General features: G+C 51.1%; 3 protein-coding genes and 3 non-coding genes across 6 annotated transcripts; 4 read left to right on the forward strand and 2 right to left on the reverse strand.

The window, feature by feature from the left end:
• Positions 1-323: 323 nt before the first annotated feature.
• Positions 324-1,222, reverse strand: LOC131513628 (histone H2A type 1-E-like). The gene has a single exon (XM_058732751.1). The coding sequence runs from the start codon at positions 1,210-1,212 to the stop codon at positions 826-828; it is 387 nt and encodes a 128-aa protein (XP_058588734.1). The 5' UTR covers positions 1,213-1,222; the 3' UTR covers positions 324-825.
• Positions 1,223-1,489: 267 nt separating this feature from the next.
• LOC131513631 (histone H2B type 1-C/E/F/G/I) lies at positions 1,490-2,880 on the forward strand. The gene has a single exon (XM_058732755.1). The coding sequence runs from the start codon at positions 1,535-1,537 to the stop codon at positions 1,913-1,915; it is 381 nt and encodes a 126-aa protein (XP_058588738.1). The 5' UTR covers positions 1,490-1,534; the 3' UTR covers positions 1,916-2,880.
• Positions 2,881-6,940: 4,060 nt separating this feature from the next.
• LOC131515232 (uncharacterized) lies at positions 6,941-10,630 on the forward strand. The gene is made up of 4 exons (XM_058735977.1): positions 6,941-7,139; positions 8,197-8,312; positions 9,618-10,046; positions 10,396-10,630. The coding sequence occupies exons 1-4, from the start codon at positions 6,941-6,943 to the stop codon at positions 10,441-10,443; spliced, it is 792 nt and encodes a 263-aa protein (XP_058591960.1). The 3' UTR covers positions 10,444-10,630.
• Positions 7,642-7,713, forward strand: TRNAQ-UUG (transfer RNA glutamine (anticodon UUG)). The gene has a single exon. It is a non-coding gene; the product is annotated as a tRNA-Gln (tRNA).
• Positions 10,631-10,826: 196 nt separating the features above from the next.
• TRNAQ-CUG (transfer RNA glutamine (anticodon CUG)) lies at positions 10,827-10,898 on the forward strand. The gene has a single exon. It is a non-coding gene; the product is annotated as a tRNA-Gln (tRNA).
• Positions 10,899-15,426: 4,528 nt separating this feature from the next.
• Positions 15,427-15,498, reverse strand: TRNAM-CAU (transfer RNA methionine (anticodon CAU)). The gene has a single exon. It is a non-coding gene; the product is annotated as a tRNA-Met (tRNA).
• Between the last annotated feature and the right edge of the window lie 61 nt (positions 15,499-15,559).

Consider the following 15,559-nt stretch of genomic DNA (forward strand, 5'->3'; position numbering starts at 1 on the left):
AAGGCAAATTTGTAATTCAAAATTACCATCTTCCTGACACCCCAGTGGTTTTGTGTACCATATATGGAAACCACTCCTGCATCCTGCCCAAAGTTACCTTGATAGTAAAATTGTCACCTACGACAAACTTCCAGATACTGACATAGGTAGTCACCTTGAATCAACTTAATGTCCTTGTACATCCAAATAAATGACTTTGAAATTAGTCTATTTAGTTCACAAATGTTAACTTGTTAGCAAAGTATCCTAAACACTGTAGGAAAGGGAAAACTCTTCTCCCTTCATTGTACCCACCCCTAACCTGGTTTAAGAACTAGAATAACAAGTGCATTTTATTACATGCAGAGGCCCACTGAAGTTTGGGACCCCAAATCAATGACCAAGGCGGAAGTTTTTACTTTTTAGACAAAAACCTGAGGATTTGGCACAATACAGAAAACATGTTTAAGGTCCTGGACGGAAGAAACAAGCTGAAAAGCAGACTAGTAGAAACTGCAGCTCCCGAGTCTTTAGACTTCCTATCTCTGGTGATCCAGCTTTCAGAGAAACAGGAGGAGTCTGAGTGTCTTTACACAGTGGAGGTTTCCCAAGTGTATTTAGTTCAGAGTCATATGCCAATGTGGTAACCTGGGGGCAGACTGCCCTTGGCCACTACAATACCAATTCTTAAGTATGAACAGGAAGCTAAAGCCCAACTAGAAATTGCACTTAAATCATCCTGAACGAAAGAACGTGATTAGAAAACAAGTCGTGTCACCTTTTTAGGACAATAGAAGTGGCTCTGAAAAGAGCCTTTTGTTTTTCAGTGGTTTCCAAGCTTCCTTCTCACTTGGCTTTGTGGTGGCTCTCGGTCTTCTTGGGCAGCAGCACGGCCTGGATGTTGGGCAGGACGCCGCCCTGCGCGATGGTGACGCGGCCCAGCAGCTTGTTGAGCTCCTCGTCGTTGCGGATGGCCAGCTGCAGGTGGCGCGGGATGATGCGCGTCTTCTTGTTGTCGCGGGCCGCGTTGCCCGCCAGCTCTAGGATCTCGGCCGTCAGGTACTCCAGCACGGCCGCCAGGTACACCGGCGCGCCGGCCCCGACCCGCTCGGCGTAGTTGCCCTTGCGGAGCAGGCGGTGCACGCGCCCCACCGGGAACTGCAGCCCGGCCCGCGACGAGCGCGTCTTGGCCTTGGCGCGAGCCTTGCCGCCCTGCTTCCCGCGTCCAGACATGACCACTTAAACACCCTGGAGGCACTTGGCGACACGAGCACACAACCAGCACTTTTTATAGCCCTGATTGGGCGCGAAAAAGAAGGCTTTGCATTGGCTAAGCTTGTGGCTTTATTTTCTCCAACGAGAATGCAGTTTTGGGAGTGTCGCGTTGTGATTGGGCAGAGCTAACTACTGACGTCATGTTGACTAGCCACCAATCAGACCCAGGACTGTAACTTACACCTTATTTGCATAAGGGTTTCTATATAAACCGGACAAGTTGCGTCTTACCCGCCCTAGAGTTTCGTTTTTCCCGAGCGCGTACGGTGTCGTCCCGGCCATGCCTGAGCCAGCCAAGTCCGCCCCCGCCCCGAAGAAGGGCTCGAAGAAGGCGGTGACCAAGGCGCAGAAGAAGGACGGCAAGAAGCGCAAGCGCAGCCGCAAAGAGAGCTACTCGGTGTACGTGTACAAGGTGCTGAAGCAGGTGCACCCCGACACCGGCATCTCGTCCAAGGCCATGGGCATCATGAACTCGTTCGTGAACGACATCTTCGAGCGCATCGCGGGCGAGGCGTCGCGCCTGGCGCATTACAACAAGCGCTCGACCATCACGTCCCGGGAGATCCAGACGGCCGTGCGCCTGCTGCTGCCCGGGGAGCTGGCCAAGCACGCCGTGTCCGAGGGCACCAAGGCTGTCACCAAGTACACCAGCTCCAAGTAGACTTGCCAAGTAAGCGTTCTCTTAACCAATCCCAAAGGCTCTTTTCAGAGCCACTTAAACTTGCTAAGGAAGAGCTGGTGCACTGTTGTTACTAGGGAAAAGGGTGTTGTTCTGGGTAGGTGACAGCGTCCCGGATCACGTTTTCCAGGGACACCTTAAGCACTCTTCGGGTCTTCTCGTCCAGAAGGCTGGAGGTGGGTTCGACGCTGCCATGTTGACCGGGTGACGGGCTTGGTGGTGCCCTGGACGTGACTGCAGCGTTGTGGTGGCGCTTAGCACCACCCTTCCCCGTGCGTTCCCGCGCTTGCCATGTCTACACCTGATAGTGGCCGTATAAGTGGAAACCCCAAGGACAAAAGTCACAACCTGGAGCACTGAAGGGAAAGGAGAGTGGAGTGAGGCCAGCCTTTTGCTTGAACTCTGCGGACCAAGTGGAAACTAGAGGAACACGGGCGGGAAAGCCTCACAATTCATCCCACTTCCTCGTTCCAAAGGTGGAGGAGGGGGAGGTGAGTGCTAAAGCTTACGTTGAGTCTCCGAGGTCGTCTTGGGCGGAGGTAAGGCAGTCTTCGTGGTGCCCTCGCAGGGACTAAAGAGCCCTAAGGGCTCAGCTTTAGATATTTAAAGCAAGAAAAGGAGATTAGTCAGTGAATGTGGGCCTGCACGTGCTATTCGCCATTCTGCACATGTGGGCACAAGGTACAGAGAAGTTCTTGGGCTCCCTGGATAGGAGCGGAAACTCCGGGCTCTCGTTCCAGCTCCACCCCTTGCACGGCTCTGAGTACTGATCTGCAGGATGGACACACCGCCAGCAGGTGCACGGCGTCCAACATGGCAGGTACAGTGCTCCATGCATGTTAACTCCTCAGAACAGCTCTGTGAAGTGGGCACGGTCACCTCCCTTTCTCAAGTAAAGCAAAACAAGTCACTTACCCAAGGCCACACAGCCAAAATAATAATAATAATAATAATAATAATAATAATAATAATAACGTGAACGGAATTTAAGCTGCCAAATTTGAGTCCTCGATTTTGGTAGGATTGGCTGCCTCTTTTAGGGCATAATCCCTGCCCTGATGAGAAGGGAAAGTGTAAATGAAGGCCTTTGCTTTTATCATCCTTCTACAGTAACCCCTCATTTCTTCAGATTTATTGGGCATTAACTATGTTCCTAGCACCATGCTGGGCTCTTGGCCCCATCAGGCCAGTTCTTGCTGTGTCTTGCAGCAAATTGCATAAGGTACAGATCTCCACGTCTTCCCTCTGTAAAATGGGAATAACTCGGAGATGACAATGAGAGGTCTAAAGGAAGGTTGCAGCTCTTAGTCACTCAATGTTCCTTTGTCTTCTTGCCGGTATCTTTGTCTGTGTTAGAGTCACGTGGAATAACCAAGGTGAAAACACGTTATGGCAGTAGTAAAGCATTTTGCTACCAGAAAGCCAGTAAATCAATTGCACCCCGGCCAGTTGCTACTTATGGTCCCCCGCCACCCTGTTGTATTAAGGTAGTAATGAAACTTCAGTAATTTTTATCTATTCCTCTTTCCAGTTTCTGAAAGAAATCTCCGTAGTAGTAGGCCAACGCAAAGTGACAAATAAAAGTCTTCTGTGTCCCCCTCCTTTCCAGTAGTCTTGTGACTTTGCTAGGGAAAAAAGTTGCCAAAGCAGATTTTAAAATGCTTTCTTGCCGCCACCAAAACCCCACTGTATTTCCCAATCCTTCCAACCAGTTAAACATTTTATTTTGCCTTTAATACTCACTACAAGCCAGTCATTGTATATTGGGTTAGAAATGGAAATTCCTGAGTAAGACTCCATGATCTTAATTCTCAGTCACCACTGGGGGCCCTGAAAATTGGTAATCCTTTCATGGAAGAAAATTTGACAATCTCTTTCAAAACAATGCATCTATTTTTACACCCAGAAACCACCTCCGGGATTGTATTATTCGTGAAGATGTGCAAAATGACATATATGTACAGAGTTTTTCAGCAGCCCAGTTTATAGTACAAGAGACTAGAACCAATCTGAGTGATCAAAAACAAAGCGATAAGTTACAGTGCATTATTCTGATGGTAAAAACAAAAATGCTCTTTTTCTTAATAACAGTAGCTAATATGTATTGCTTACCACGTGCCAGACGAGGTCCTAAAAGATTCCTCACATAAATTCCACACTTTAATCTTTATAATAACCTTATGAGTGAAATTACTACTATGCCTGTTTTATAGATTATAAAGTAGGGATTCAGAGAGGTTGAGTAAACAGCCTGAGGTTGCACAGCCAATAAGTAATGCAAACATACTTTTTGAAGAATCTAGCTTCAGAATCCACATTTGTAACCACTGGGTACTATTAGGCTTCTCCAGGTATCGATATGTGATGGTCTCCATTACTGGCTAGTGCAAAAAGTAAGGCACAGGATAGTGTGCAGAGAATTTTGTATACGTATGTTTGTATGATTGTAAAATGCCTCTAGAAGGATACTAGATAAACTGCCAACGATTCAGGGAGGATCTTTTCAACTGTAACCCTTTTATGCTCTTCGAATTTTAAATCAGGCATGCACTGCCCATAAATGAATGAATGAACGAACAAATAAATAAATCTAAGAATCCCCCTGCTCAAATACAGATAAAACACACATAATAAATGCCTTGGCAGAGATGTGTATGGAAAACCCAAGGAGCACAGGACAGGTGATATTACCGGTAGGGGTGGGGATCATACAAAACAACACTCTAGGCAGAAGAAGTAGGAAAGTGGGTATCACATTCAAGGAATCAGTAATCGTTGGTGGGACTAAAGTCTACAAGGGGAGGCAGAAGGGAGCAGTCCATGGGCCCGAGCCATTAGTCTGATGGAATGTTATACCAAAGGCTTCATTCTGTACTCTGTGCAGGCTTCTGAAAATGGCAGGCCTTCGGGATAAAGCAACTAATATGAATTGTGAAGAGCTTATCAAGTAAGATTCTGAAATATGCAAAATTCTACACGCCAATATAACTGGATGGTTATTTAAGTGAAGCAGACTCTCAAATTACTTATTAAATTAGTCCAGCATTCATAGGATCTCTTTGCTCCATGAGCATGAAGGAGAAAAAGAAAGTATCACTATTTTGGAACTAGTAGAAGAAGCTCAGAAGAATTTATGACCGGCTTAAAGGAAAGATTTCATATACAACATTGTTGCCTCTGTAGCCTATGATCAAAGAAGCCAATGGATGAGAAGTGCCCGCTTTGGAGATAAATGCTGGAAGGCTGTGCAACAATGTCTTGTGTTCCGAGGTCCTAGGAGACCCCCTTACAAATCTAATGACACTCCTCTGTGTTTATCACCTGCAAACAAACTGCTGGGTAGCAGCTTTGAACACTGGCACAGAACTCCATATGGGACGCAGTACGGTGTGCAGAAAGGGCCTCACTGGGCAGGCTTGACTTTATATTCTACATGAAGAAATAGAAAAGAAGTTGAAGAGGGTTTTATTTCATACGAGAGAAGTGGGCCTTGTCTTCTACCATCCAGGAGGTCCTTCTTTCTAATTGGCCATTGCCAGGAGGAAGAGAATTCTTCGGTTTTTATTTTTTGGTGTTTAGTATAGAAACAGTCCCCATCTTCTTTTGTGCAAGTTTTTTTCTAAATCGGTTTCCTTTAACCTCACATTTTCCTACAAGAACTTACACTTCAGTCTGCCGCAGCTCACGTTGACAAGAGATAAGACAGTGAAAGAGCAGACCTAGGCCGGCCGACTAGTGACTGTGTCCCCGAGTGGCCGCAGAAAGAAGTTCCCACTCAAACCTCAGACCACGCCTCCTCCCCTTGAGTAACTTATGTTTTCTAAGAAAGCAGGCTACCGAATGATGCATTCTTCCGAAGTCTAAGGTGGGAGGAAGGGGAGTGTGAGAGGCGTGGAAAGTGTGAGTAGAAGAGGGAGGGCTTCTCTCAGGTAGGGGCCAGAGGCCGGAGCCCTCAACCCTGTCCAGGCTTAGAATGACCTGGGAGCATTTTACCCCTCCCCAAACCAATTAAATCAGAGTCTCTGGGGATGGGGTTTGGTGCTAGGTATTTACACAGCACAGCAAGGCTGACAGCCAATGGTTAATAGGTGACCAGTGAGAAACGTTCTGTATACACTGAGGCCAAACATGTTCGAGACCCTCAGACACAGTGGTTCTTACACTTCAGGTGCATCAGAATCTCCTGGAAGACTTGTTCAAACACAGATTGCTGAGCCCCACCCCCAGAGTTTCCGATTCAGTGGGCCTGTGACCACCAGGCCCAACATTTGCATTTTTAACAAGTTCCAGGTGATGCTGATAATTGCTGCTCTGGGACCACACTTTGGCGGCCACGTCTGCCTCTTCCTCATAGTGCAACTTACTTCCTGCATAGAACCTCACAAACCCGAAGGTTCTCTAGGCAGCTGTTGAAAATTAGCGCCGCAAAATGAGAGCCGCTGGCCTCACGTGCGCTAGGATCTGGATCCAGGGCAGCGAAGGGTATTCTTGTAAAACTCTCCCTAAAGAGGTGACTTCTAACAGAGGAATCCCGTTCTCCACCATACCCCCAGCACCAGGCAGACTCTGGAACGACACTGCGTGAGTGATGACCCACAAATGTCTTTTTTCGCTTCATATAACAATACATGGCCCTTAGAGGGCATCTTTGGGAGGGGGGGGGGGTTCTTCTTAGCCTTAATCATCTACTTCATTTTTAACTTTTCAAATTCCATCCCACTCTTGCAGACCCCAGGGCCAACAATTTTGTAAACAATCATCATGTTGGGAGGCCTATCGCAAGTTCTTAAATAGGCCCATAAGAAGACACGAATGCTGATGTTCATTAACATATTACTTACGGTGACGACAAATTGAGGACAATCCTACCAGGCAATACTGAGGGAGTAGACAGGGAAAATTCCTGTTTCTAGAAGTTTTTCTGGTTACCGTTACTGCATAAGAAGCCAGCCCAAAATCTGGTACCATAAGAAACATTTCGTTATATTCGTGGATTCTGTGGTCAGGATGTGCCCCAAGATGTCTGGAGCTCAGGTGGAAGTTCACCGACTTGGGGTGACTCTCGGCATAGCTGCGGAGGGCGACAATCACCTGACGGCATCTTCATCCCCACGCCTGTGCGTTGACACTGTGGGCCAGACCACTGACACGGGGCCCGGGCCACTTAACAGTACGGCGGCCTCACAGCGGTCAGACTTCTCCTGTGGTGACTTAGGATTCCAACCGTGCGTCTCCCAACACCCCCGACCAGAAACTGTGACTTCCCACGTCAGAATTAACCTCAAAACACTAACGAAGTCCGACAGCGTCCTGCCAGATGTCCACGAGACGATTCACTATGGACAGACGGGTGCAAAGGTGGGAGCAGGAATTTCAGTTTAAAAAGGTGCCTGAAAACCGGATGAAAGGCATAGAAGGTGGTGCCACCAAAGCCGCGCAGTCCTAAGGACCAGTCTTTGTAGAAGACTGTCCTGAGTAGGTCAGGCCTTCGGCCTCTCCGGTGGGTCTTGACCTGTAACAGCCATTCGTGCCCCCAGCCATGGAGACAGCCAAAGCACTCCCACATTTCCAAAATGCGCCTGCAGGGGGCGATACAGCTTTACTGGGGGGGGAGGGGAGGAAAAAAATGAAAATCTGGGGATTAGGATGCAGCGCCTCAGTGATGAATATTTATCACAAGGGATACCTGCTAAGCAACGGCACCCGCCGGCCCCATGGTGTAATGGTTAGCACTCTGGACTTTGAATCCAGCGATCCGAGTTCAAATCTCGGTGGGACCTTCCGGGCTTCTCTTTGCCAATTTTTTTTTTTTTTTTTTTCTATTTTTCTTCCCGTGATCTCTCTTAAAACGACCCTCTCCCCCTGTAAGGCAGCCCATACGAAGCCCTAACGACCAATAATATTACCGGAAGCCAGAGCCCGCCCGCGCCAGCGAGACCCCGCGGAGAAACGCGCACAAGAAGAAGCAGTCTCCAATCCTGTAAACTGCTCCCAGATCCAGATTGGGGGGGGGGGGGGCGAGACTCGTGTCCCCCACGTGTGCCCTTGGCTGGATTCCTACAGAGGAGGTAGTGCACACAGAAGGACTTCCGTTTTACGAGGAATGGCCAGATTACTGTGAGACTGGAAAAGGGATCTGAGCTGAGAAGTGATCAATACCCGGTCTGAGCGGGTCCGCCCTCCCCGCGCTTGGCCTCCTCCATCGGACGCTCTCACCAAGCCCAGGCCCGCAGAGCGAACGGTCCCCTGCCCGTGGCCCCCAGCCTTTGCGGCCCCCCTCGACCCCTCGGAGCTTCCCGCGGCCCCCAGCCCTTGCAGGCCCCCTCGCCCCACCCCCTCCCCTCGGCGAGCTGCACGCTTCCGAGATTCCTTCTTGCACGTGAGTCGTGCTGCGTGGACGCCCGTGCTGGTCGCTTGCAGAATTCTCGCCGCAGCACGATCGCGGCCCTAACCTGCCCGCGTCTCCTGCCTCGTCCGTCTGTCACTGTTCCTGCCCCTCGCGGGGTGTCGCGTCAGCTTCTAGTCACCAGCCGGGGTAAAAGTATTTCTGTTCTTTCCGTTCTTCCCCCGTCTCTTCTCGTTTTCTACCCACTCAATGTCTTCGCCCTCCCCCTCTGCCCTCGTGTTCAAAAACCAACTTGCACCCTGCAGCCCTTCTCCCTGGGGCCGCCGCTGGCTCCCTGGCCCCGGGCGTCAGTGCCTCCTCCGTGTTCCCCTTCTCATCCCGCCTCGGGTTTCAATTCCTCGTGCAAGAAACCCTCCCTCCTGCGCGAGGGGGAGGGGTCAGTCCTGACGCCCGCTCACCTTTCAGGTCTGGGTCCCACGGGCCCTGGTCGTGGCCGTGCACCCGGACTGACTCACCCATCCCAGAACCCATACCTGGTTCCTTCTCACTCCTTTTCCTTCCATGATCCCGAGTCTACACCCGCTAAGAACGAGATTTGCCCCCAGACCGGAGCAGAAGTCTCCCTGGAGATGAATATCCACAACGAGTGGTCTTAATGAGGCCACTCAGTGGCTAAAGGGAGGAGGAGGGGGTCGGACCACCGTATTTCGCCTGTTTTGGGCAAGAACTCACTTCAGGGAAGAAAGGCCCCTTTCCCTGCATTCCTGCCCAGCTCCCGAGGCCCGCCTCCGGAGCGCACTAATCGTGCGTTCGCTGAAGACTTCGGAGTGGGCACAGGAAGCGGACTTGGGCTGAGGGTGCTCCGATCTCGTCTCCGAGGGCGCAGGACGGAGACATAGGCTCCTGGACGGTGCCCTTGCTGGGCGCCCGCTCAGGTCACACCAGGGCTCTCAGCCGGCTCACCTGCGGGCGGAGGGAACCCCCCCCCCCCCCAGGAGGCGCCCAGCAAGAGCACAGACGTGCTGATAAACGGGGAGCCGCTGCTGCTCAAGTCAGGGGCCCTCCCTGAACCTCCCAAGGTCAAGGTCATTGGGATTCTTTTTTTTCCTTTGGCGTCGGAAACTGTGATTGAACTAGTGTGTTCACCTCTGGCTGCCTTCGTGGAGGAATGAGAAACGTCGGGGCTTTCCCGGCGCAGGGTTAAAGGTGTTCTTTGTCAGGACCTTTTCCTCATCTTCGCCAGGTCTTGGCGGATTGAAGGACCCGAGGAGGATTTGCACCCTCCGTCCCGAGGAGTTCCTACCCACTCTGCGTGAATACGACCTGCACCTGTTCTAGGCTTCAGGAAAATTCCCAGCCCCGCTTTCCAGAAAGAGCCACCCTGAAAACCTCGCTCTGCAAGGGGACCCCGCAAGAAGCCCGGTGTTTACAGGGAGAGCGGCGCGTTGCGGGGTTCGGTCCTCCGGGGTTGGGGTGTTGGGGGCGGCCTGGTTTCGCGGCGCTTTGTTGCGCTTTGCCGTCCGTGTCCACCAGGGGGCGCGCCGTCCTCGCAGCGCTTCGCCGCAGAAGCCTTTAATCTGGGGAGGCGGCCCGGCCCGGAGGCTCTGCGCCCACGGGCTCCGGATCCTGAAATCCCGGGGGGCAGCCCGGCCCGGCTGTCCCGCGCCCACAGGCTCCGGATCCTGGGAAAGCACCCAGAGCGCGCACGCAGCCAACGAAAGGGCGGCGGCGGGCTGGAGGCCCCCGTGTCGCTCCAGCAGGTGCCAGGTCCGTACGCTACTCCGCTATGTCCAGGGCGCGCCCCACGACACGCATTCCCCGAGTCGCGTGCGTTCGGTGGCCTCCCACACCCGCTTTCCGTCGGGGAGAGGACTGGAGGGCGCGGGGCTGGTGCCGGAGCCGCAGGGACCTCCCTCCCGCCACCGGACCCCACACACACAGGTGCTTCAGGGTCGCAAGGACCCTCCTCCCTCCCCGTCCCCAGTCCACCCCCAAAGAGGTGCCGCAGGGACCCTCCTCCCTCCCCGTCACCGGTCCCCCCGCCCCCACCCACACACACAGGTGCCCCAGGGCTGCAGGGACCCTCCTCCAGTCCTGTCCCCGGTCCCCCGCGCAGGTGCAGGGCCCGCAGAAGGAAATCAGCCTTGATAAGCAAGCGGAGTGAAGGACCGCAGGCCTCGGCCTCAGGTGTCCCCACCTCCCAGGGCGCGTGTGAGCCTCACGTGAGGTAACAATACAAACACCTGTCACAAAACCGGAACCTCGGTGACGGTTCGGCCCGGGTCACGACCCCACCTGTGCTCCTATTTAGGGGCCCGGAGCACCGCGTTCCGGAACCGCTTGGGGGGAATACGCAGGTAAAAGGGGGAGAGGGTTCGTGACGTTTGGAAGCTGGTGTTTTCCAGTAAGACCCTGGGGTAGGAGGTGTGCGACAGGTGACCGTCCACGACTCCATTCCGGAGGAAGAAAAGTCACCTGTGCTTATAGATCAGGGGACTTGGGCAAGAAGAACTATGTCACCAAATTAGGGGGCAAGGTGGCTAGGTGGGCCCCATGGTGTAATGGTCAGCACTCTGGACTCTGAATCCAGCGATCCGAGTTCAAATCTCGGTGGGACCTTAGGGCTTCCTTTTCAATTTGATCCCCACCCTTCTATAAACTACTGGTCGTTTTACTATCTTTTCCAAACCGTTTCTATTCCGCTCCGTTCCATTCCATTTCATCCGCAGACACGTGACTGTAAGGGGGAGGGGGGAGGAGAGGGAAGGGAAGTCCCATCACTTTCATTAAGTTCCAGTATGATATTTTTCATATCCTGTACTTATGAAAAACTATGTTTAATGTTTTGTTGCCTGCTATTACGTTTAATGGCTGCTCAAACAGGAAGAAAAACATTTAAAGTAGAGAGACTTACACACCTGAAATAACTAAAAATCATACCTCAATTTTTATATGATTTTGTTTTAGACTAGGATAATTGGGTCACTAATCACAGCCTTTAAGCGTAAAAATGCAATATACTGGGATAAAATTCTGTGGCAGATATAGAGCAGAAATATTTTTAAAAGAGAATTCATGAGCACTTTCAACTCTTAAAAGTATGCCATATTTTTTTAATTGAGGTATAAATAATATATAACATCATATTAGTTTCAGGTTTGTTTTAGATCTCACATATAAATGAGATCATAAGGTATTTGTCTTTCTCTGTCTTACTTATTTCACCAAGTATATTTTTAGAAAATCCTAGTGCATGTAGATCGTTAAAGCTTTTACTTTCCAATGGACAGTATTCAATCATTGATTGGATTCTTTCTTAAGTTTACCATATGCTACAAGTTACATTCTTGGGAGTGATTTAAATTTATGAGGAAATATTTTAGAAGAGCGCTGGAAAACGTGTGAAAGCACAAAAATACAGAATTAAAATTGCTTGAAACTGTTCTTGGTTCAAACAATGAAGTCATAGACCAAAGCAGCCCTTTTACATCGTTTCTGACTGGTTCATTGCTAATTTTCAGGTGGATTTCCCCTTCTGTTTGTGTACATTTGAGTTAAGGTGTTTTATCATGATTTCATAAACTTTTATTGAAGAGTATTGTTTTAAACCTTCCTCGTTTAAATATCCAATAGTTTCCAAGTAAAATTTTTTCTCAGTTGTCTTATTAATTACAACTACGTATTTTATTAATTTATATTTTGTATCTAAGTCACGAGTCTATCTGGAACTTGATTTTTAACATGGTTGACAGTAAATGTCCATCTTTGTTTTCTTCCATAGGTCAAGTTAGTTACACCATCACAATTTGTTTTAAAATTGCCTTCACTCTCTGGATGGAAATATTAGCTTTGTTGTATGTTAACTGCCTTGTATCCATTTTTAAATGTATCTATTTCCCTCTCTGTATACTTCTGACAATGCTAACAATTTTCTGCTTAGAGTTTCTTTTAATACATTTTAATTCCCTTAGAGCATTCTTCCCTTAGGTTATTGAAATTTCCAGGTACAGAGGAATAGGAAGATAAAGGGGAGGGGTGCTGGATATTCCAATAATGTTTCATTTTTAATTTCCACCTTCTGGTAAAGAGCTGAGGGCTAAGTCGCTTCTGGTGAACATAGACATGAGCTCATCAGCCTGGAGAGAAGCCTCGGGAGCTGGGTCCCAAGTCCTGTGGGTCTCTGCCTCATTACCTACCTCAGGGCAAAGACACCGGTGCTCTTGAACACAACAGGGTCTCCTTGGCGAGCCTGGCAGGCTTTGAAGGGATGCAGAAAGTAACGACGGCGGTCGCCAAAGTCTGGAGCATTTGTCTGAGGGTGTCTGGAATGATACAGCTCACAGTCTGCACGAATCGGGCCCAGGGCTCCGTCTCTGGGGACACGATCTGCACCCCAAGGACAGTCTGACCCTGTTTTTCTCTACTCCACTATTCCCTGTTCCTTCTTCTGATTTCCCCCACCGTTCTCTGGCTACTTGCAAAATAAACCAGAGCGTTGTCTGCGCTCTTTCTGAGATGCCTGGAAAACTGCATCGACGGTCTGACAGCGCCCTGTCCTTCAGCAGGACCGCACTTACCTCGCCCGGTAGCAGCAAGAGACTTACAAACTGGGTGGCAGCTCGACATCCTGGAATCACACGAGGGTGGGTGTAATTCGCGTGAATCAAAGGATTTACGTGGGGAATCCGGGAAGGTTCACTCTGAGCTGGAGGCATCGGAAGCGGAGCCCGGGGCCGGAAGGGCCGGAGAACCTCCAGCAAGTTCAGCGCGCAGCCTTGCTTCCTGCGGCTGAGCTCCCAAAACGCTCGGCCCGTTTCCACAAACAGGGACTCGTTCAAGGTGCGACCACGGCAGCCGAGGGCGGGGGGCCCCACAGCGTCCGCCGAAAATGTATCACTGAGTCCGGGAAGACGAGCGCGGATGAGGCCAAGCGCCGGGAGTGCAGCGAGCTGGACCTTTTCTGCAGGTGAACTCGGTCGCGGCCACGCAAACCAGGACCTCGTCTGCCTTTAATCACAGCCCAGCCCTCAGGAGCAAGGACGTTGGGGGTCAGATGGGATGGGGGTGGGATCAAGGAGACATTCGGGAAGACACACAGCAGATTTGGGACACAAGGGGGGTGAGCCACCCGGCTCCGGTGAGGATGGGGACAGGGTGCGCTGCGGCTCCTGCTCCGGGCACGAGCTGACCTGGACGCTGCGCTGGACGGCGGCGGGGACCCCACGGAGCGCAAGGCGGCAGGACGGTCCCGCGCTGGGAGCTTGCTGGCGGGCGGGAGGGAGGATGCTGTTAAAGGAGCAGACTATGTGCGGGTCCGATGGGGGCAATTGGGGTGCCGAGGAAACCTGGGAGCAGCGAAGCCGAAGCCCGGATCAAGGCAGCGGAAGAAGCCTCGGGAAGAACCGTGACGCCCAGGCGGAGGTATGAGCAGCAGGCGCAGGTGAGAGAGGTGGGCACAGGTGTGAGCGGGGGGAGGGGCGCAGGTGTGAGCGGTGGGTGGAGACGAGAGTGGAGAGCACAGGTGTGAAGGGGGCGCAGGTGTGAGCGGGGGAGGGGGCGCAGGTGCGAGTGGTGGGCGCAGGTGTGAGCGTTGGGCACAGGTGTGAGCGGCGGGCAGCGGTGTGAGCGGCAGGTGCAGAGCTGAGGCGGGGCGGGATGGGGGGAAGGAAAATGAGGAGCGTGGGGAGGAAAGGATTTCTCCACAGCTGGCGCCAGGAGACCAGCACGAGGTGCCGAGGCAGCGGCAGCAGCTGAGGCCGCATCACAGTGTCAAATATTCTATTTTAAACAAGAGTCTTCCGGGGTCGCCCGGGGGGCTCAGTCGTTAGGCATCGACTGCAGCTCAGGTCACGATCTCCCCGTTCGTGGGTGCGAGCCCCGCGTGGGGCTCTGTTGCTGTCGGCTCAGAGCCTGGAGCCTCTTCACATTCTGTGTCTCCCTCTCTCTTTGCCTCTCTCTCTCTCTCAAAAATAAGTAAACATTAAAAATATTAAAAAAAAAAAATTCAGCTCATTGGCTTTCAGTTTTGGTTTTTCATCCCTCCCCTTCCCATTCTTGTTGATTTCATATTAATTTTTGAACCTGTAGAACCTTCACAAATGTAGCTTTCGAAAGGTAAAGGCTTACCAGAAAGTACAGTCAGAGAAACGTTCTTCCATATTCCTTTACGCCCAGTTCTACCCTTTTACATCACCAGCTTCCCTGGCCATCTGTGACTAATACTGCGTGTGTACGTGTTCCTCACTCTGGCTGGACATTTAAGGTGAAAATGCTTTTAGGGGCCAAAGAAGCAGAATACGTCAAAGAGGACTGGTCTTGCCCAACAGGAACGTCTTCACCACTAAACTCCTGTATGAACATGATTACTCGAACTTTCCCTTCGGCTGTCTTGCCCTGTGGGGGTCCCGCTGTTCAGAAGAGTCTCTGTCCCCTCGTCACAACCCGGGCACACATTAAAAAGGATTTCGATTAGCAATTTTCTTTGTAAAATTTGTCTTCTGCAAATGTGTCAGAAGGACTCTTTTGCTTCCTCGTTTGTCCATGGAATTTGGTGTCCATTTGGAATGTTTTATGCTAGTGGATTCCAGTGTTTTCTACCATTTCACATCTAACTTTGCTTCTTGTGTTTCTCCTAACGTTCCCGTGAATCTAGTTTGAGCACGTATGGACAAGGAGAGGCTATAAAAGACACCTTCCCGGTGCCGGCACATAACAGTGCTTCAGAGAAGAATTTGCAGCCCATTACGATGGACTCGAAATGAGTGTCATAAAATCGTGCGCAGGAATAGACACGCGAGTGAAAGAAGCGGAAAACCCCACTCAAGTAAAAAGGCAGGTTTGCAGTAACCAGCGGCCTGGGCAAAAGTAAGTAATGCTTGTCCTTGAGGCGTAAGAAAACTGCACGACAACGGTCACATGCGCCCTCAAGGTGCGCTGACCGCCTGCCGGAAGGAAGCTCGGCACCTGTCACCTTCCCCTTCTCCCTCCTCGAGTAAGATTTGCCTCTACTCTGAAACGAGCCATGAGAGAGTCATGCTATCATTTGAAGGAGAAAGGATGAACATACCACATGTTTCTAGAAATCAGGTCCTATGTCAGAGGTGACTACTATGAGCCCGAATGCACATTTTCCACCAAAAGGTCCGGTTAGCAGAGGATGGTTTCGATCCATCGACCTCTGGGTTATGGGCCCAGCACGCTTCCGCTGCGCCACTCTGCTCCGCGGGAGACGGCCCGGCTCTTATGTTTTATCGCGTGAAGGAGCAGTCCCTTCGCCGGGC

Source organism: Neofelis nebulosa, chromosome 6, assembly GCF_028018385.1.
Source record: "Neofelis nebulosa isolate mNeoNeb1 chromosome 6, mNeoNeb1.pri, whole genome shotgun sequence".
NCBI classification, from domain to species: domain Eukaryota; kingdom Metazoa; phylum Chordata; class Mammalia; order Carnivora; family Felidae; genus Neofelis; species Neofelis nebulosa.